This window comes from Chiloscyllium plagiosum, unplaced genomic scaffold, assembly GCF_037043375.1.
Source record: "Chiloscyllium plagiosum isolate Xiang-an unplaced genomic scaffold, Cpla_swu_hap1 HiC_scaffold_3, whole genome shotgun sequence".
In the NCBI taxonomy this organism is placed as follows: Eukaryota; Metazoa; Chordata; class Chondrichthyes; order Orectolobiformes; family Hemiscylliidae; genus Chiloscyllium; species Chiloscyllium plagiosum.
Window position 1 is genome coordinate 64,143,451 of NW_028270141.1, and position 15,728 is coordinate 64,159,178.

Here is a 15,728-nt window from a genome sequence, read left to right on the forward strand (position 1 = left end):
TCGCTTGCCCTATAATGGGCATAAACCCCATCAACAAACACATAGACCTGGACCCAATATACTGGCTACTACAGCGGACAGCTGAAACTGACAACCGGAAGCGGCAGGGACAGGCCACTATAAATGCCGGAGGAAACACCACAGAAGCGCTTCACAGGAGGCTCCCAAGCACTGAGGATGCGAACAGAACCACAGCAACGAGCACCCGAGCTACAAATCTTCTCACAAACTTTGAAGAACATCTTTCCTCAGATAAGGAGACCAAAACTGCACAAAATGCCCCAGGTGCAGTTTTACAAAAAAACCCTGTATAATTGCAGCAAGACATCCCTGCTCTTGTACTTAAATCCTTTCGCTGTGGAGACTAACATACCATTTGCCTTCTTCACTGCCTGCTGCATCTACATTCTTATTTTCTGTGACTGGTGTACAAGGACACTCAAGTCTTATACAGTCTCCCCCTTTTCCAATCTATTGCCATTCAGATAATAATCTGCCTTCCTGTTTCTGATACTAAAGTGGATAACTTCATATTTATCCATATTATATTTGTTCGTCTTTGCCAGTCAGTTCTTTATCCATGTCAGTGTACTAGCCACCAATCTCTAGTGCTTTAATTTATCTATATTATATTTCTTTTGCCATGCATTTGCCCATCACTCAACTTGTCCGGATCACAGTGTAGCACCTCTGCATTCTTCTCATAATTCACCCTCACCCCAGCTTTGTATTTTCTGCAAATTTGGAGATTTTACATAAGAACATAACAAATAGATGCAGCAGTAGGCCATCTGGCCCATCGAGCCTGCTACACCATTCAATAAGATCATGGCCGGTTTTTTTTTTGGACTCAGCTCCACTTACCCACTGCTCTTAATTCCCTTACTGTTCAAAAATCTATCTAACTTTGGCTAAAATCATTCAACAAGGAAAACTAAATTGTTTCAGTGCGCACAATATTCCACAAATTCGCAACCTCCTCAACTCAGTCCTAAACCTGCTCCCATTATTTTAAAGCTATGTTCCCTATTTTTAGGTTCACCTGTCAGTTGAAACAACCTCCCTGCTTCTATCTTTTCTACTAACTTCATAATTGTATATGTTTCTTTAAGATCCCCCTCATTCTTCTAAAGTCCAATGAGTATGGTCCCAGTCTACTCAATCTCTCCTCATAAGCCAACCTTGTCAACTCTGGAAGACATTTAGTTCCCTCATCTAAATGATTAATATATATTTTGAATAACTGCAGTCTAAGCACTGACCCTCGTGGTACTCCACTATTCACTGTTTGCCACTCAGAAGAAGGCCCTTTTTTTTTCCTGCTCTTTGTTCCTCTTTGCCAGTTAGTTCTTTATCCATGTCTGTGTACTAGCCACCAATCTCTAGTGCTTTAATTTTACATGCTTATCTCTTATATGGAAACCTTCTGAAAGAGCAAAGAAACCATACTCACTGGGTTTACATTGTCAACTCTATTAGTTACATAATTTAAAAATTCCAATAGATTTGTCAAGCATGATTTCCCTTTTGTAAATCCACACTGACTTTCCAGTCCTGTCACTGTTTTCCAAGTGCTCTGCTACTAAATCTTTTATAACGGATTTGAAAACTTTCCTCATTACTGATGTCAGGCTAACTGGCCTAATTCCCTCATATCTGTCTGCCTTCTCTTTTCAATAGTGGGATTACATTAGCTACCCGCCAATCCACAGAAACTGGTCTAGAATCGATAGAATTTTGGAAGATGACCACAACTATTTCTACGGCCACTTCCTTAAGTACTCCAGTATGTAAATTATTGCTCCATGGCCCCAATTTAGCTCTCATTGAAGCACCTTGTTCAGGTATGTTAAGCCAAGTTTGGGAACTGATACCATTGCCAAGAACCACATAGTTGGCTGTACAAGTTTTCAAATAACTTGTTTCTGGGACATGGCCTCAATCTGAATCTCATCTTTGACTTTAACTGAGTGTGGAACTTTTCTGTGAGTGTGAACAGGTGGCTGATAGCACATAACTACAAAAGGCTTCAGTCTTCAGTGTGGACAATGAGCGGTTTCCCCCGGACTTTAAAGTACATTGAATATTGTTGCTTCAAACTCATTTGCTGGTTTCTGACTGATAGGTGAATCTACATTAAGAATGCAGTTGAGGTTTTTGCAAGTTGTCCTGCTGAGCAATGAATATGGCTGGTTGCAGATAGCATAAAGGATTTCAAAAATATTGTCTTTGTGCCTTGACATTGCTGAACCTCGCCTTGCCTTTGACGTTGCAGCTGGTTCCACATGACCTTTACAATTGGATAAAGGTTATAAGGTAAACTTTCACATCCATTGAAGCCAAAACAGTGACTTCAGCCCGTGACCAAACTGAAGTGAGTATGAGAGCTATTGACAGCATTGTTGGCACTCCAATATTGATTATCCCAATCTGCAATTTCACCAAGAAAGAACAGGTTTGCTGTTCAACTTTGCCTTAAAAAGTGGTGACATTTCCTTAGTACAGATTTTTGTAATGTTAAGAGGCTATTGTGACTGTAAGCATTGCTTTTTGTCTCTGGAAATTCTTTGCATCATCTCCAGAATTTTGAAGTATGGCAGTAAGTGCATTTTCCACATGCTTTCAGTTCTGTAACTGTGAAGACGATTCCATCCTTTTTAGCTGATCTGAGTTTAGAAAAGAATTGCTTTCTCAAGTCAAAGCCAGTTTCCTACGATCTTGATTGACAGACTGGTCTAGTAATCAGTTTGACCGTAAAGCCTGCTGTACCATACAGCCTTTGGGCTAGTTGTCAACCTCCTCCATGGTTAGATTGCTGGGCTAGCCTTGCCCTTCACCCTTGGCTCTGTATTGCTACTGGATTTAACTTCAGGTGCTGACTTCCTGAAAGCTTATAGTTCTTTGAGTCTGCTCACCGCTTGTCACCAGCTAGTAAGATCAGATCTGCATTCAGGTGAATAAACATGAACAACTATTATTGAAAACAACTATAAAGAAACAATGGTAACAGAGGACATTTTTTGGAAACCTTACATATACCAGGTCCAATCCAAGTGATCTGATGGAACAACATAGATCCTTATGGATGCATTCTTCTTAGAATCGAGTGCTGTGACATCCGCAGCATATATGCAGTTGTGGTGGACTTTGTGGGGAATTCTACATGTGCTCTGCTGCTGATGTCACAATGTACTGAAAACAGCATCATCACTGGCTCATGCACAGCCACATCCTGGAATATTGATGCCAGATGTTCATGTACAACCACTTCTGCAGCCTGTCATGCCTTGATGATATTATGGACGGCATCTGCACATGTGCAGGGATCATTTTGTGTTATGGATAACGACACCAAAATTTAAAATCTATCAAAATTTTGTTGAAGCATGAAAACTTCTCAGATAATAGCATCGGAAAGAGTTGTGAAACTTGAAAGGGTTCAGAAAAGATTTACAAGGATGTTGCCAAGGTTGGAGGATCTGAGCTACAGGGAGAGATTGAACAGGCTGGGGCTATTTTCCCTGGAGCGTCGGAGGCTGAGGGGTGACCTTATAGAGGCTTACAAAATTATGAGGGACATGGATAGGATAAATAGACAAAGTCTATTTTGGTCCAACCCGTCCATGACGACCAGATATCCCAACCCAATCTAGTCCCACCTACCAGCACCCGGCCCATATCCCTCCAAACCCTTCCTATTCATATACCCATCCAAATGCCTCTTAAATGTTGCAATTGTACCAGCCTCCACCATATTCTCTGGCAGCTCATTCCATACGCGTACCACCCTCTGCGTGAAAATGTTGCCCCTGAGGTCTCTTTTATATCTTTCCCCTCTCACCATAAACCTATGCCCTCTAGTTCTGGACTCCCCGACCCCAGGGAAAAGACTTTGTATATTTATCCTATCCATGTCCCTCATCCTTGTAAATCCTTTCTGAATCCTTTCAAGTTTCACAAAATCTTTCCGATAGGAAGGAGACCAGAATTGCATGCAATATTCCAACAGTGGCCTAACCAATGTCCTGTACAGCTGCAACATGACCTCCCAACTCCTGTACTCAATACTCTGACCAATAAAGGAAAGCATACCAAATGCCTTCTTCACTATCCTATCTACCTGCGACTCCACTTTCAAGGAGCTATGAACCTGAACTCCAAGGTCTAAAAAGAACAATAACTGAATTTTTTTCTTTCTCTGCAGATGTTGCCTGAACTAGGCATTTTGAAGGTTTATGCATTTTCACTAACCAAGGTAATAACACATGGCATCTGGGTATTTTACAGGCCAAAGATGTTGGTGCGTCGATGACTATTCATGCTTTTGGTGCATACTTCGGTCTTGCTGTCAGTCGTGTCCTATACAGACCAGGATTGCAAGGTGGCCATGATAATGAAGGATCAGTGTATCACTCAGATTTGTTTGCTATGATTGGTAAGCAAAAATGTATTGTCCATACAAGCTGTGTTATAAATTAGTAGGGGACTCCTTCCTGAAGAAGGGCTTATGCCCGAAACATCGATTCTCCTGTTCCCTGGATGCTGCCTGACCTGCTGCGCTTTTCCAGCAACACATTTTCAACTCCTACAATATGAAATGCAAATGTGTACTAACCAGGCTATTTCTGATCTATGTACCTGCCTACCTCTGTCTAATGTTACATTCCTTCCCAGCTCTGTTGTACAGACATAGAGTCATAGAGTCTGACAGCATGGAGACAGGCCCTTTGGTCCTAACTGGACCATGCCGACCATAATGTCCATCAACACTAACCCCATTTTCCTGCACTTGGCCAATATCCTTCTAAACCTTTCCCATCCATGTATTTGTCCAAATGCCTTTTAAATGTTGTTAATGCACATGCCTCAACCACTTACACTGGCAGCTCATTCTGCGTGTACCACCCTCTGTGTAAAAACGTTGCCGCTCAGGTTCCTTTTTACTCTTTCCCCTCTAAACCTGAACTGACACCCTCCAGTCCTTGATTACCTAACCCTGGGAAAAAGACTGAGTGCATTCACCCTATCCATGTCTCTCATGATCTTATACACTTGTATAAGATCCCTCCTCAGTCACCTACGCTCTAAAGGAAAAGGTCCTGGTTTGTCCAACCTCGCCTTGTAACTCAGACCCTTGAGTCCTGGCAACATCCTTGTAAATTTTTTCTGCAGTCTTTCCAGTTTAATAACATCCTTCCTATAGCAAGGTGACCAAAACTGAACACAATACTCCAAGTACGGCCCCACCAATGTCCTGTATAACTGCAATTTAGCTTCCCAACTTCTATACTCAGTGCCCTAACTAATGAAGGCCAGCGTGTCAAAAGCCTTCTTCACTGCCCTGTCTATCTGTGACTCCACTTTCAGAGATCTGTGAACCTGATCTCCGAGATCCCTCTGTTCCACTGCACTCCTTAAGGCCCTACCTTGATTTGACTTTCCAAAATACAAGACCTCACACTTATCTATGTTAAACTCCATTTGCTGTTTCTCAGTCCACTTCCCCAACTGTAGTTTCTGATAACCTGCCTCACTGTCCACACTACTGCCTATGTTACTGTCATCAGCAAACTTACTCATCACGCCTTGTACATTCTCATCCAAATCATTGATATAAATAACAAACAATAATGGGCCCAACTTCACCCCTGAGGCATTCCACGGTTGCTTCCATTTTAAAATTCTCATTCTCTTATGTAAGTATGCATACCTTCATCCCTCCCAAACCCTATAACCTCCTCCAGAACTACTTCCTCGATTTAATCTGTGTTCTTCAAATGTCACCTTTTTGTATCTACCCACTTCCTGTATCTAACAGTAGTGGTAATGTTTTCAGATGTCTCGATCTAAGGCTGTGGAAAAATCTTCCTAAACTCCTTTGATTCTTCATATTTCTCCATTATTTTAAGTTTCTGCTTCAAACCTACCTCCCTAAGCAAGTGTTTGACTACTTCTCTTTATGTCATTTTCTGATTATACTCTTCGGAAACACATTTGCCTGCATTAAAGGTACTACATAATTGTATGGCATTCTTCCTTTTTAATCTATGATCTCAAGTGTACTCCTACAAATCCATACATTGTTACTTCTTCATGTGAAGGTTACATTTATTTTGGCAACTTGTGCATATGTGTCAGGTTTTTATTTCCACCTTTCCTGGTCAATCAGGTTTACTCTGGATATCAATAACGCAGGCACTTCTTACAATGGGTTACTGAATACCCAATGTTCTTTATTATAGCAAAGAACACTTCAAAATACCCCAATAATAGTAATGCATCACAGTTTACTCATACAATGCTTACCATAGCTATTGACCAAGTTTACATGGACTTGTCTGAAACAGACTAAAAACTTGATCAGCCTGCTCAGTCTCAACCTCAAGTTGCTGATCAGACAACTGCCCCGCCACCACCCCCCACCACACACACACACAATAATTATCATTCTTTTCCATATAAGCTGGCTGTGTTTTTAAACTTAGACCCTGTCCAGTCTCTAGGTATTTGATCAGTTTGACCACTGGCAGACATCAGAAATATGTCATCTACTACAGTCAGTTTGATCAGGAACTCATTGAGATATTTTCTTGTTTTCCTGAAAAGAGGTTTACTATTGCTTTGTTTTAATGAATTTAGACATTACGCTTAACATGCTCACACTGTTGTTCCCTTGTCATATTATCACCTGTATATTTACGCAGCACAATTCTACCATCAAGCACACTCAGTTTAACTAGTAGGTAGCAAACATGATTTGGAGATGCCGGTGTTGGACTGGAGTGTCCAAAGTTAAAAATCACACAACACCAGGTTATAGTCCAACAGGTTTAATTGGAAGCACACTAGCTTTCGGAGCGACGCTCCTAATCACCTGATGAAGGAGCTTCGCTCCGAAAGCTAGTGCTTCCAATTAAACCTGTTGGACTATAACCTGGTGTTGTGTGATTTTTAACGTAGTAAACATGATCACATCTAGTGTCCTGCTCTGCTTTAAACAGAACTTCAGCCAGACACTTTGTTGGAGTTCAGTTATTGCTGATGTGCTTACAGCACTTCATTTAAGTACACACATTCCTTCAGAAGCAGGAATATTAGGACCTTTCTAATCATGAGGTCATCAGTTAACCACTGACTTTTCAATAGAGCAGATTTTATATGTTATTTTTTATTTCATTACATTTGGGTTAACCTAGTAAATTTTAGATAACTACCTACTACTCTCTTGTCATCAATACAGAAAGTTCAAGAGATTGTGCTGCAGACTAGATGTTGCTGTTTTTCTCTTCAGGAGCAGAATAAGATTAGTTGAATGTGTGTCCCTGCTTGAGGCAATTACATTAACCATGCAACCACTGATTCAGAAATGCCACCGACCTGGCATCAAATTTCAATTCATTGACAGTTTTTGTTTTGCAAGAGTGCACTTTAAAAAAACGATGGCCTCAAGTAATAATGATCATTACTTGGTTTACACTAATTGCCTCCTTGATGGATAAGCAAATCTAATCAGATGCTAATTTAAACTCTCAATGGAAATTAAAATTTCTGAATCATATTTCATATCTGGCACTGGAAGAAGATGTTTCAGAGGGACAATTCCTGGCTTGCAGTGTCTGATGTGGTGTCCAGCTGGAGTTTAAATAATGCACCTGTTGTGTGACTGTCACAAAGTCCTTCACAGTCATGAGCACTTCTACCCACAATTTTTATGAGACAAGTGCCAAAGAGGCCAATTGCAGAATTAATGAGATGAAGAGGAAATGATTGTGTTAGAAAGGTTGACATGGTTTATGGCAAACCAGGAGCCAGGAATCTCATCTACAGCAATTTGAAAACTTCAGCCATTGACTTCAGAACTGACATCTTAACAGCTACCTAGCCAGAACATATAAAAGCAATTGGAAATGATAACGCATGCAGGGCTGCACTTTCAATAATCTGAACTGTCCATTGGATGAAATATTTAATTCATCAAAGACTTTTCTATACTTACATTGTTGATGTTTTTCTTGAGAGCTTACCAACTGGCAGAAGAAATAGCCTGGCAAAAATGTCACTTAAAGAGCAATGAAGAAGTTACTTCTTCCAAATAACACATGTTACTGAACACACGTGCTGCAAAATTTCACAAAGAACTGCAAAGGAGACAAAAACATATTCTTAACTTTTAAACTCTTCCCACTTTCCATTCACATCTCAATGTAGCTGATGCAAAATCCAACAGCTGCTAAAGACTGAATTTTTTTTTATTACTTGGAGCAGTGTCTCAATAACCCACTATGATGTCATTAGCTTCCTTTAAAGGGGCAAACAAGTTCTGAAGCTTAGTTCCTCTCCTGCCCTCATGAAAGCCAAGGGTGGGAAAACATACAAGATATCTGGCCAGCTTAGTTAGTGCCTGTTTTTTTCAGCTCCACTGTGGGTTTGGGATCTAGAAAATCTAGCCCTATGATTATACACAGAATTGACTGGCCCTCTGTCCTTATCCTAATAAGACATCTGAACACAAACTTCTGAAGAGCAACACCCACTACAGCAATATGGTACTTATTAATTTCCCACACTACAATCTTCCAAATTTGCTAAGTTAGTTCTTGTACAAAATTAGATGGATTTTGGTACCTTCTATTTTCCAGGAACTGATTTGATTTGGCCAAATTCATCTGATATAGTCTGTGGACAAAAGATATTTTTATTCCATCTGGTTTTGAACCCAGATCCAAATAATTGTTTATTTAAATAATATTTATGAATGGAAGTAATAAATGTTTTTTGGTGGGAGGACGGGAAGTTTCTAGATAGAGGCACAATATTTTAAACAATTATATAATGTTGAATGCTAAAAGTGCCTCTTCTGTTGTTTGTTTTTATTTTACATGTAATGACAGAAATGTATAAACTTCAGTCCATAAGCTGAAACAGAATTTGTAATAATCACTTACATCATCATATTTTCAAAGCTCTGGAATAATTCGAGATTATTCTAAATGTTTTCCAGGTACTCTCTTCTTATGGATGTTTTGGCCAAGCTTCAATTCTGCCATTGTAGAAAACCCTGATGGACAATACAGAGCTATTATCAACACTTATTTCTCACTGGCTGCATGTGTACTCACTGCTTATGCTCTCTCTAGCTTGGTTGATAAGAAAGGAAAATTGGACATGGTGAGAATGAATACTTTCATTTTATCATACGCCCAGATATTCCAATGGCCAGTTGGTTAGTGGAGCCATGCAGATTGGAATTCTGAGCCACGACAATCTGGAATCCCAAAGGCAACAGGCTCCGTGGGAATCCCCTGGAAAATTGAATGGGACTTTCTACTGTCTCTGGATCACTCTGAAAGAATCTATGAAATGTAGAGAATTCAGAGGGCTCTGCCTCAGGGAGGTTAATATTTACCCAGAAAAACTCAGAAGAGATCACCCTTCTCACTCATATCAGAACTCCTTTCCATCCACTGGGTCGACAGTCTGGTGCTGGAATAGCACAGCAGGTCAGGCAGCATCCAAGGAGCAGGAGAGTTGATGTTTCAGGCATAAGACCTTCATCAGGAATGATGAAGGGCTTATTCCCAAAACATTGATTCTCCTGTTCCTCAGATGCTGCCTGACCTGCTGTGCTTTTCCAGCATCACACTCTCAACTCTGATCTCCAGCATCTGCAGTTCTCATTTTTTTTCCATCCACTCGCCCTGACATACCCCACACCCTAACCTGTAAGTGTGAGTTGGCAGATAGAAGGTGGTGGTACGTATGCTAGTGGAGTACAGAACAAACTATAGTCTATATTCAGGTCTCGTGGGTCTGGTTGTATGACTTCCTGTGGCAATTGGCAGGAAATAAGATTGCTCTCCTCTCCACCTCCCCATCTATCCAAGTCCCTTTCTGAAATGTGCGAGCAAACTTTCCTTTCTTCAGGATCATGTCTTTGATGATAATGATTAAGCACCACAGTGTGAGGGACAGTTTCTGGCTTGTGATGCCTGAAATGGTTTTCAATTGTTACTTAAATATGGTGCCAGTGGTAGGAACGCCACATGGTCCTGGCAGTATAAGTGAGCACTCTCAACTTTTCCGGTCACATGAATAAGATGTCCAAGAGCCTAGTTGCATAATTAATGAGGTGAAGAGCAGAAGATTTGTAAGAAATGTCATTTTGTGTCATAAAAGATCGGTGCTGTGAATCTCATTCAACAAAACAAAAAACTGAGAATGAGTAAATCCCAGCCTTAAATGCTATTATTGCTTGAGGTGGAACACCTCAGCTATTGACCACAAAGAAGAGCCCTTCCATCCATAATAGCTTCATCAGCAATTGTAATAGGATGAATAGTCACCATGCTCCTACCAAGTGTTGAGAAAATTGTATCCCAGACTAAATTCCAAGAAATTCTAATGTTTTATCAGTTGAGTCGATATATTTCCTTGGTCTTGCTATACTGCAGCATATCAATGTTAAGAAATTTGAGAAGGAAAGGATTTTGTGGATGTGAATTTCATCTGGGTGGTTACATTATTTCCTGACACAAGAGTTATGCAATTCAAGATGAAATTTCCCATGTGAAGTCCTTCTATTGGACTTCAGTTAGACCTTCAGTGTAGCATTGATAGTTTTCAATTTTCACTGAGCATTAATGCACATGATGAGGCAGTGCATACAATGGCTGACATTTTTTTAAATGTATCAATGTTCACCCTAACTCATAGATTAATTAAATCTATATAAAGGATTTAAATGGTTGTGCTCCACCATGTGATCTTTAAACCAGTTTGTGGTCAAATATGTATTTACATTTTTGTGGGATTCATTTATATTGTAGTTTTTTTGACATTTTCTAATCAAAGATTCTTCCAAAATGTCTTCCAAAATGATAGCCTTTAAACCAATTCTTTATTTTGACTGATTCTTACAAATTATGCTGATTTTTAACGTGTCAAGTAAATTTTGTTTTGCTGTTTCTCAAATGAAACTAGTGCTTGCTTTCCTTTGTGCAGGTCCACATACAAAATGCTACTCTAGCAGGTGGTGTAGCTGCTGGGACCTCTGCTGACATGATGATCCACCCTTATGGAAGTCTGTTGATTGGATTTACGGCTGGAATAATCTCCACAGTTGGATTTAAATATCTGACAGTAGGTTTTGACACTTGCATTATTAAATCTCTGATTTTGTGAAAGTGTCAATTTTTACCTTGATTTGGGAGCAATTGATCAAGTTGAAGAACTCTCTCTATATATATAAAACCTATTATTAAACCCCTATTTGTGAATGACCTACATTACAATTCATAACATACAATTTCAGCAAAAATTACAACTTGATTTTCTCTTTTGGAAAATTCACTAAAAATGTACATTTTTATAAATTTTATGCAGATACTTGCTTGTATCAGAACATGTTGGAAAAATTTAATTGCAAACATAATTGCAGAAAATCACATTTATTTATTATTAATACATGCCTGCTAAATAAAGAAACACATCAACTAAATAGCTAAATTAAGAGAATAGATTCCCAACAATTTCTCAATAAATTACTCCACATTCTAACTTTGAAATTATTTCAGAAATGCTGGAAAAGTAATGGTGAGCTCACTCCAATCATTATTTTTATATGTGAAAAGACCAGCACTCTGTGGAAAGGGGAGAGAAGCGAACTGCCACAAACTGCTGAATGGTTTGTGCTGCTCTATTTTTAGCCTCACAGAAATAGAGGCTAATAGTTCACACAAGGTTCTGAGGAAGAGTCACTGAACCCAAAACATTAACTCTGATTTCTTTCCACAGATGCTATCAGACCTTCTGAGCTTTCCAACAATTTCTGTTTTTGTCTCTGATTTCCAGCATTGGCAGATCTTTCGGTTTTTATTGATTCTAATTCATCCTTTTCTCTTCTGGGTCATTTGCTCCATTTTTTCACCATCCTTAAAAGTAATTGCTGAGAGTCATATGGATCTACAATATAGAAAAAAAGCCATTTGGCCCATTGCATCTATGCCAGTCAAAAAAGAAAGTAACAATTCTAATCTCATTTTCTAGCCTTGTACGCCTTGCTTTGCAGGTGCACATCTGAATACCTTATAAATGTAATGATGGTGTTTACTTCTACCAATCTTAGAAGGAGTTAGTTCCAGGTTCCCACCACTCTCTGGGTGAAAAGGTTTTCCTCACATCTTCTCCAAATTTTCTGCAGCTTACATGAAATTTATGTCCCCAGCCACTGATCCCTCCATCAATGACTAACCTATTTATGCCATTCATAATTTTATGCATCTCAATCTCCTATACTTTAAGGTTAACAACCAGTTTGTCCAATCTCTCTTCATAACTAATACTCTCCAGCCCAGTCAATATCCTGATAAATCAGGAAACTAGAAAAATCAGGATACTGGCAAATCTACCTTAAGGTGATTGATTATTGACTCCATCATTTAGAAGGTCCCATAGGTCCTGTTAATGTCACCACACTATTAACAATTTAAATTGTACAGAAATATACAGCTCAAAGATATTACAAACTAAAAAGGAGGAACATATCCTGTCCAGGATATTCACCTTGAGATTATCCACTCCTCTGAATTCTGGACCATACTATTAATCCTCTACAGTCCAATTAGAGAATAACCCATGGACATTTACAAATATTTCCAACTGATTGTAGATGCAACCTTTGCTATTTCTTTTATCAATAGATAATGACATTCAGAAGGATAATTTTAACCAAACCTGTTCTGATGGAAATCGGTTCGATCGGATCAGCTTCCCAATTTACGCTCACCTGATTTTATGTTGAGTTTAAACGTAACTGAAAATGACTTTCTACCCCCTCTATAGTCTCTTCCTTCAGTCACAAATGCAGAAAAGTAATTTTAAACATTTTAGATCAATCACATTATTTTATTGCATAATAGCAAGTGAAGGAGACAACAAAAAAGGATGGAATCAGTGTTCTGTGACTTTTAATCATAGGAATCCAAACTTCCTTTTGAAACATAAAAAGGTGTTTGATTAGTATTAGTGAATGAAAACTTGTTTGATAGTTCATTTAGCATCAACAAGGAAATTACCAATGTGCTGTTTTCACTCTACTGTCAAACCTTCACTGAACAAAGTCTGTTACACTTCTGAAAATAAAGTATAGGATATTGGACTGAGACCAGCTGTGAGGAATTGATTTTTGTATCAGAAGATAATAATGTTTGTTTTCTGAATTTATATCAGATCAGTCAATATCTGACCTAGAAAGATGTGTTAACAGATAGTTTGGCATCTCTTAAAATATATGTTTTACCCAGCTCCTTAATAAGATATACCTCAGTGTGGAAAAGAAAATATCAGCTTGAAGCCAAGAATAGAATACATGTTACTTTTAGCTACAGATAGCTAACAGATTCGCAATCCTTTTTTGATTTTAAAACATTAGAATGACCTAATAAAACAAAATGATTATCAGGCACGCCAGAAAAATAAAAACTGATTTTAAAAGATTTCAAAATGAAAATAAAATAAACAACTTTTACTGAATAAGTTTACAGAAAAAGTAATGGAGGAAGAATAAATTTGAACGGTAATTCGATATTAATATTAAGACAAGATGAAATCAAGGAAAAGGAAGCCATTTTGAGCTTTGCTGCCTGGTTGGCAATGTGGTGTAGTAGGTTTCCTGGTCATGATAAAATGCTTCTGATTTATATCCAAGTAACAGAACAGACAAAAGCAAAGTGTTTAGCAAAATTATTTTGATCACCAAGACCTAACGCATACTTCCAATAGTTTTAAAGTTTTTATTTTTAAATTCTCTTCATTTGATCTCAACCTTTCTGCTTCTGCAATGATTGAGTGATTGGCTAGTGAAGAATGGTGAAAGTGAGGTCTGCAGATGCTGGAGATCAGAGCTGGAAATGTGTTGCTGGAAAAGCGCAGCAGGTCAGGCAGCATCCAGGGAACAGGAGAATCGACGTTTCGGGCATAAGCCCTCCTGAAGAAGGGCTTATGCCCGAAACGTCGATTCTCCTGTTCCCTGGATGCTGCCTGACCTGCTGCGCTTTTCCAGCAACACATTTCCAGTAGTGAAGAATGGAGGTTGTTTATAGTGATTTTGACTCATAAAATAATGTTAGATACCCATTTGTAACCCAAATAAAATGCTTCCCATTCTCAAGAAGAAAATAAAGCAATTATTTTACTAATTAGTTCTTTTTTTATTCTCTCTCCAGCCAATTTTTGCATCTAAATTGAAAATACATGATACCTGTGGTGTACACAATCTTCATGGCATGCCTGGAATACTTGGAGGTCTGGCTGGTATAATTGCATCTGCCATGGCCAGTGAAAATGTATATGGTCCAGGGTGAGTTTTGCTAAGGAACACAATTTATTGTGGTTGATTAAGTTCTACATTTTAAATACCGTGCACAGACTTTGGCCATTTATTTGGAAAAGCAACCTTTAACTACTGGGAATGGAATACTAACTGACACATTGTCCTATCTCTCTTGGACTGTGACCCCAACACCAACCATTAAGTTATTGAATGCTAAGACTGCAACTGATCTCATCTTCTCTGGAAATCTTCCCTCTACAGATTTCAGTCTCACTGTCACATAAACCCAAACAAGCTACTTTTTCTTCCTTTTCAAGATCCACAAACAGATTTGCCATAGTAGACCCATCACTTCAGCTGGTTTGTCCCTCATAATTGACTTCTTAACAATGTTGTCCCCTCTTGTGTCATCTCTTTCTCAAATTCCACATGGTTCTAATGAAGCTTGATATATGCTTGAGAAATAGCATCAATTCAACACAATATAACATGGAATTCAATCATTTTCAATTGTAATCTTTTCTCCATTTTAGGAAATGATAACAATTACTAATCTTGCTCCTTTTCACATTCACACATCCATTCCAAACATCTTGGTTTCTTTATTTGTCCTATTACCACATTTTTTGTCTTGCACCATTATCCCTTGGCATTAAGAGTAGAAATTGAGATTTGTTTTTAAACTTTGCAATGAAATGACACTTTTCTATATATTTATATTCTCCACCTGTGAAGACTACATCTTTTCATGTCCTTTGATTTTATACTGTGGAGTAAATAAAAACAGAAGATATCGGTTTAAACCAAGAAGACTATGTAAAAAAGATGGCTGCAATTTTTGTGGAGCATATCGTGAATTGCACGCAACACTGCTTTCCCCTGGAACAGTGAGATGGAGAGTAGATACCTGGAACAAAGGGATTTGATCTGAAGGGGATAATTCCTTGGCAACATCTTGATTAACTCCTTCCCAAGTGACCGTGGCTTGTGTGAAGCCAGAACAGCAGAGAGCTATCTAATTTGCAAAGAGAACGCATAAACAAAATCTCTTTCTCTTATGAAGGTACAAGAAACAGTTAGCTGGCTTCCACTCTACTCACCTTCCTCTGCAAGTCATCTGTTGAAGGAGGAATAAAATACGCCTAGATATTGTGAAAGGATTAACACTCAACCAGTGAATGAAAGAGAGCATCAGTTTGCAAACAACCTTGTGCTAACAGCAAACAACTAAAAGAAACAAATCATTGCATCCTGTGTTCCAGATTAGTGCCATCAAACTGTGTTTTCTTGAATTTTTTCATTTTCCACTCTTAATATCAGTGTCTTGTCTGTCTTTGTGTGTCAGTATGTATGAAGGGGGAAATTTAGAAAAAGAGAAAGTTCATGTGTAGAGTTATAA

The 15,728-nt window shown here is 38.7% G+C and overlaps 1 protein-coding gene across 1 annotated transcript in view; it reads left to right on the plus strand.

The window, feature by feature from the left end:
• LOC122548685 (ammonium transporter Rh type A-like) overlaps nt 1-15,728 on the plus strand; it is a 45,906-nt gene that overhangs the window by 22,773 nt on the left and 7,405 nt on the right. Inside the window, exons 4-7 of the mRNA XM_087979813.1 lie at nt 4,288-4,435; nt 9,002-9,168; nt 11,002-11,139; nt 14,223-14,356. Coding sequence (XP_087835939.1) covers nt 4,288-4,435; nt 9,002-9,168; nt 11,002-11,139; nt 14,223-14,356 — 587 coding nt within the window. The remainder of the gene's footprint in view (nt 1-4,287; nt 4,436-9,001; nt 9,169-11,001; nt 11,140-14,222; nt 14,357-15,728) is intronic.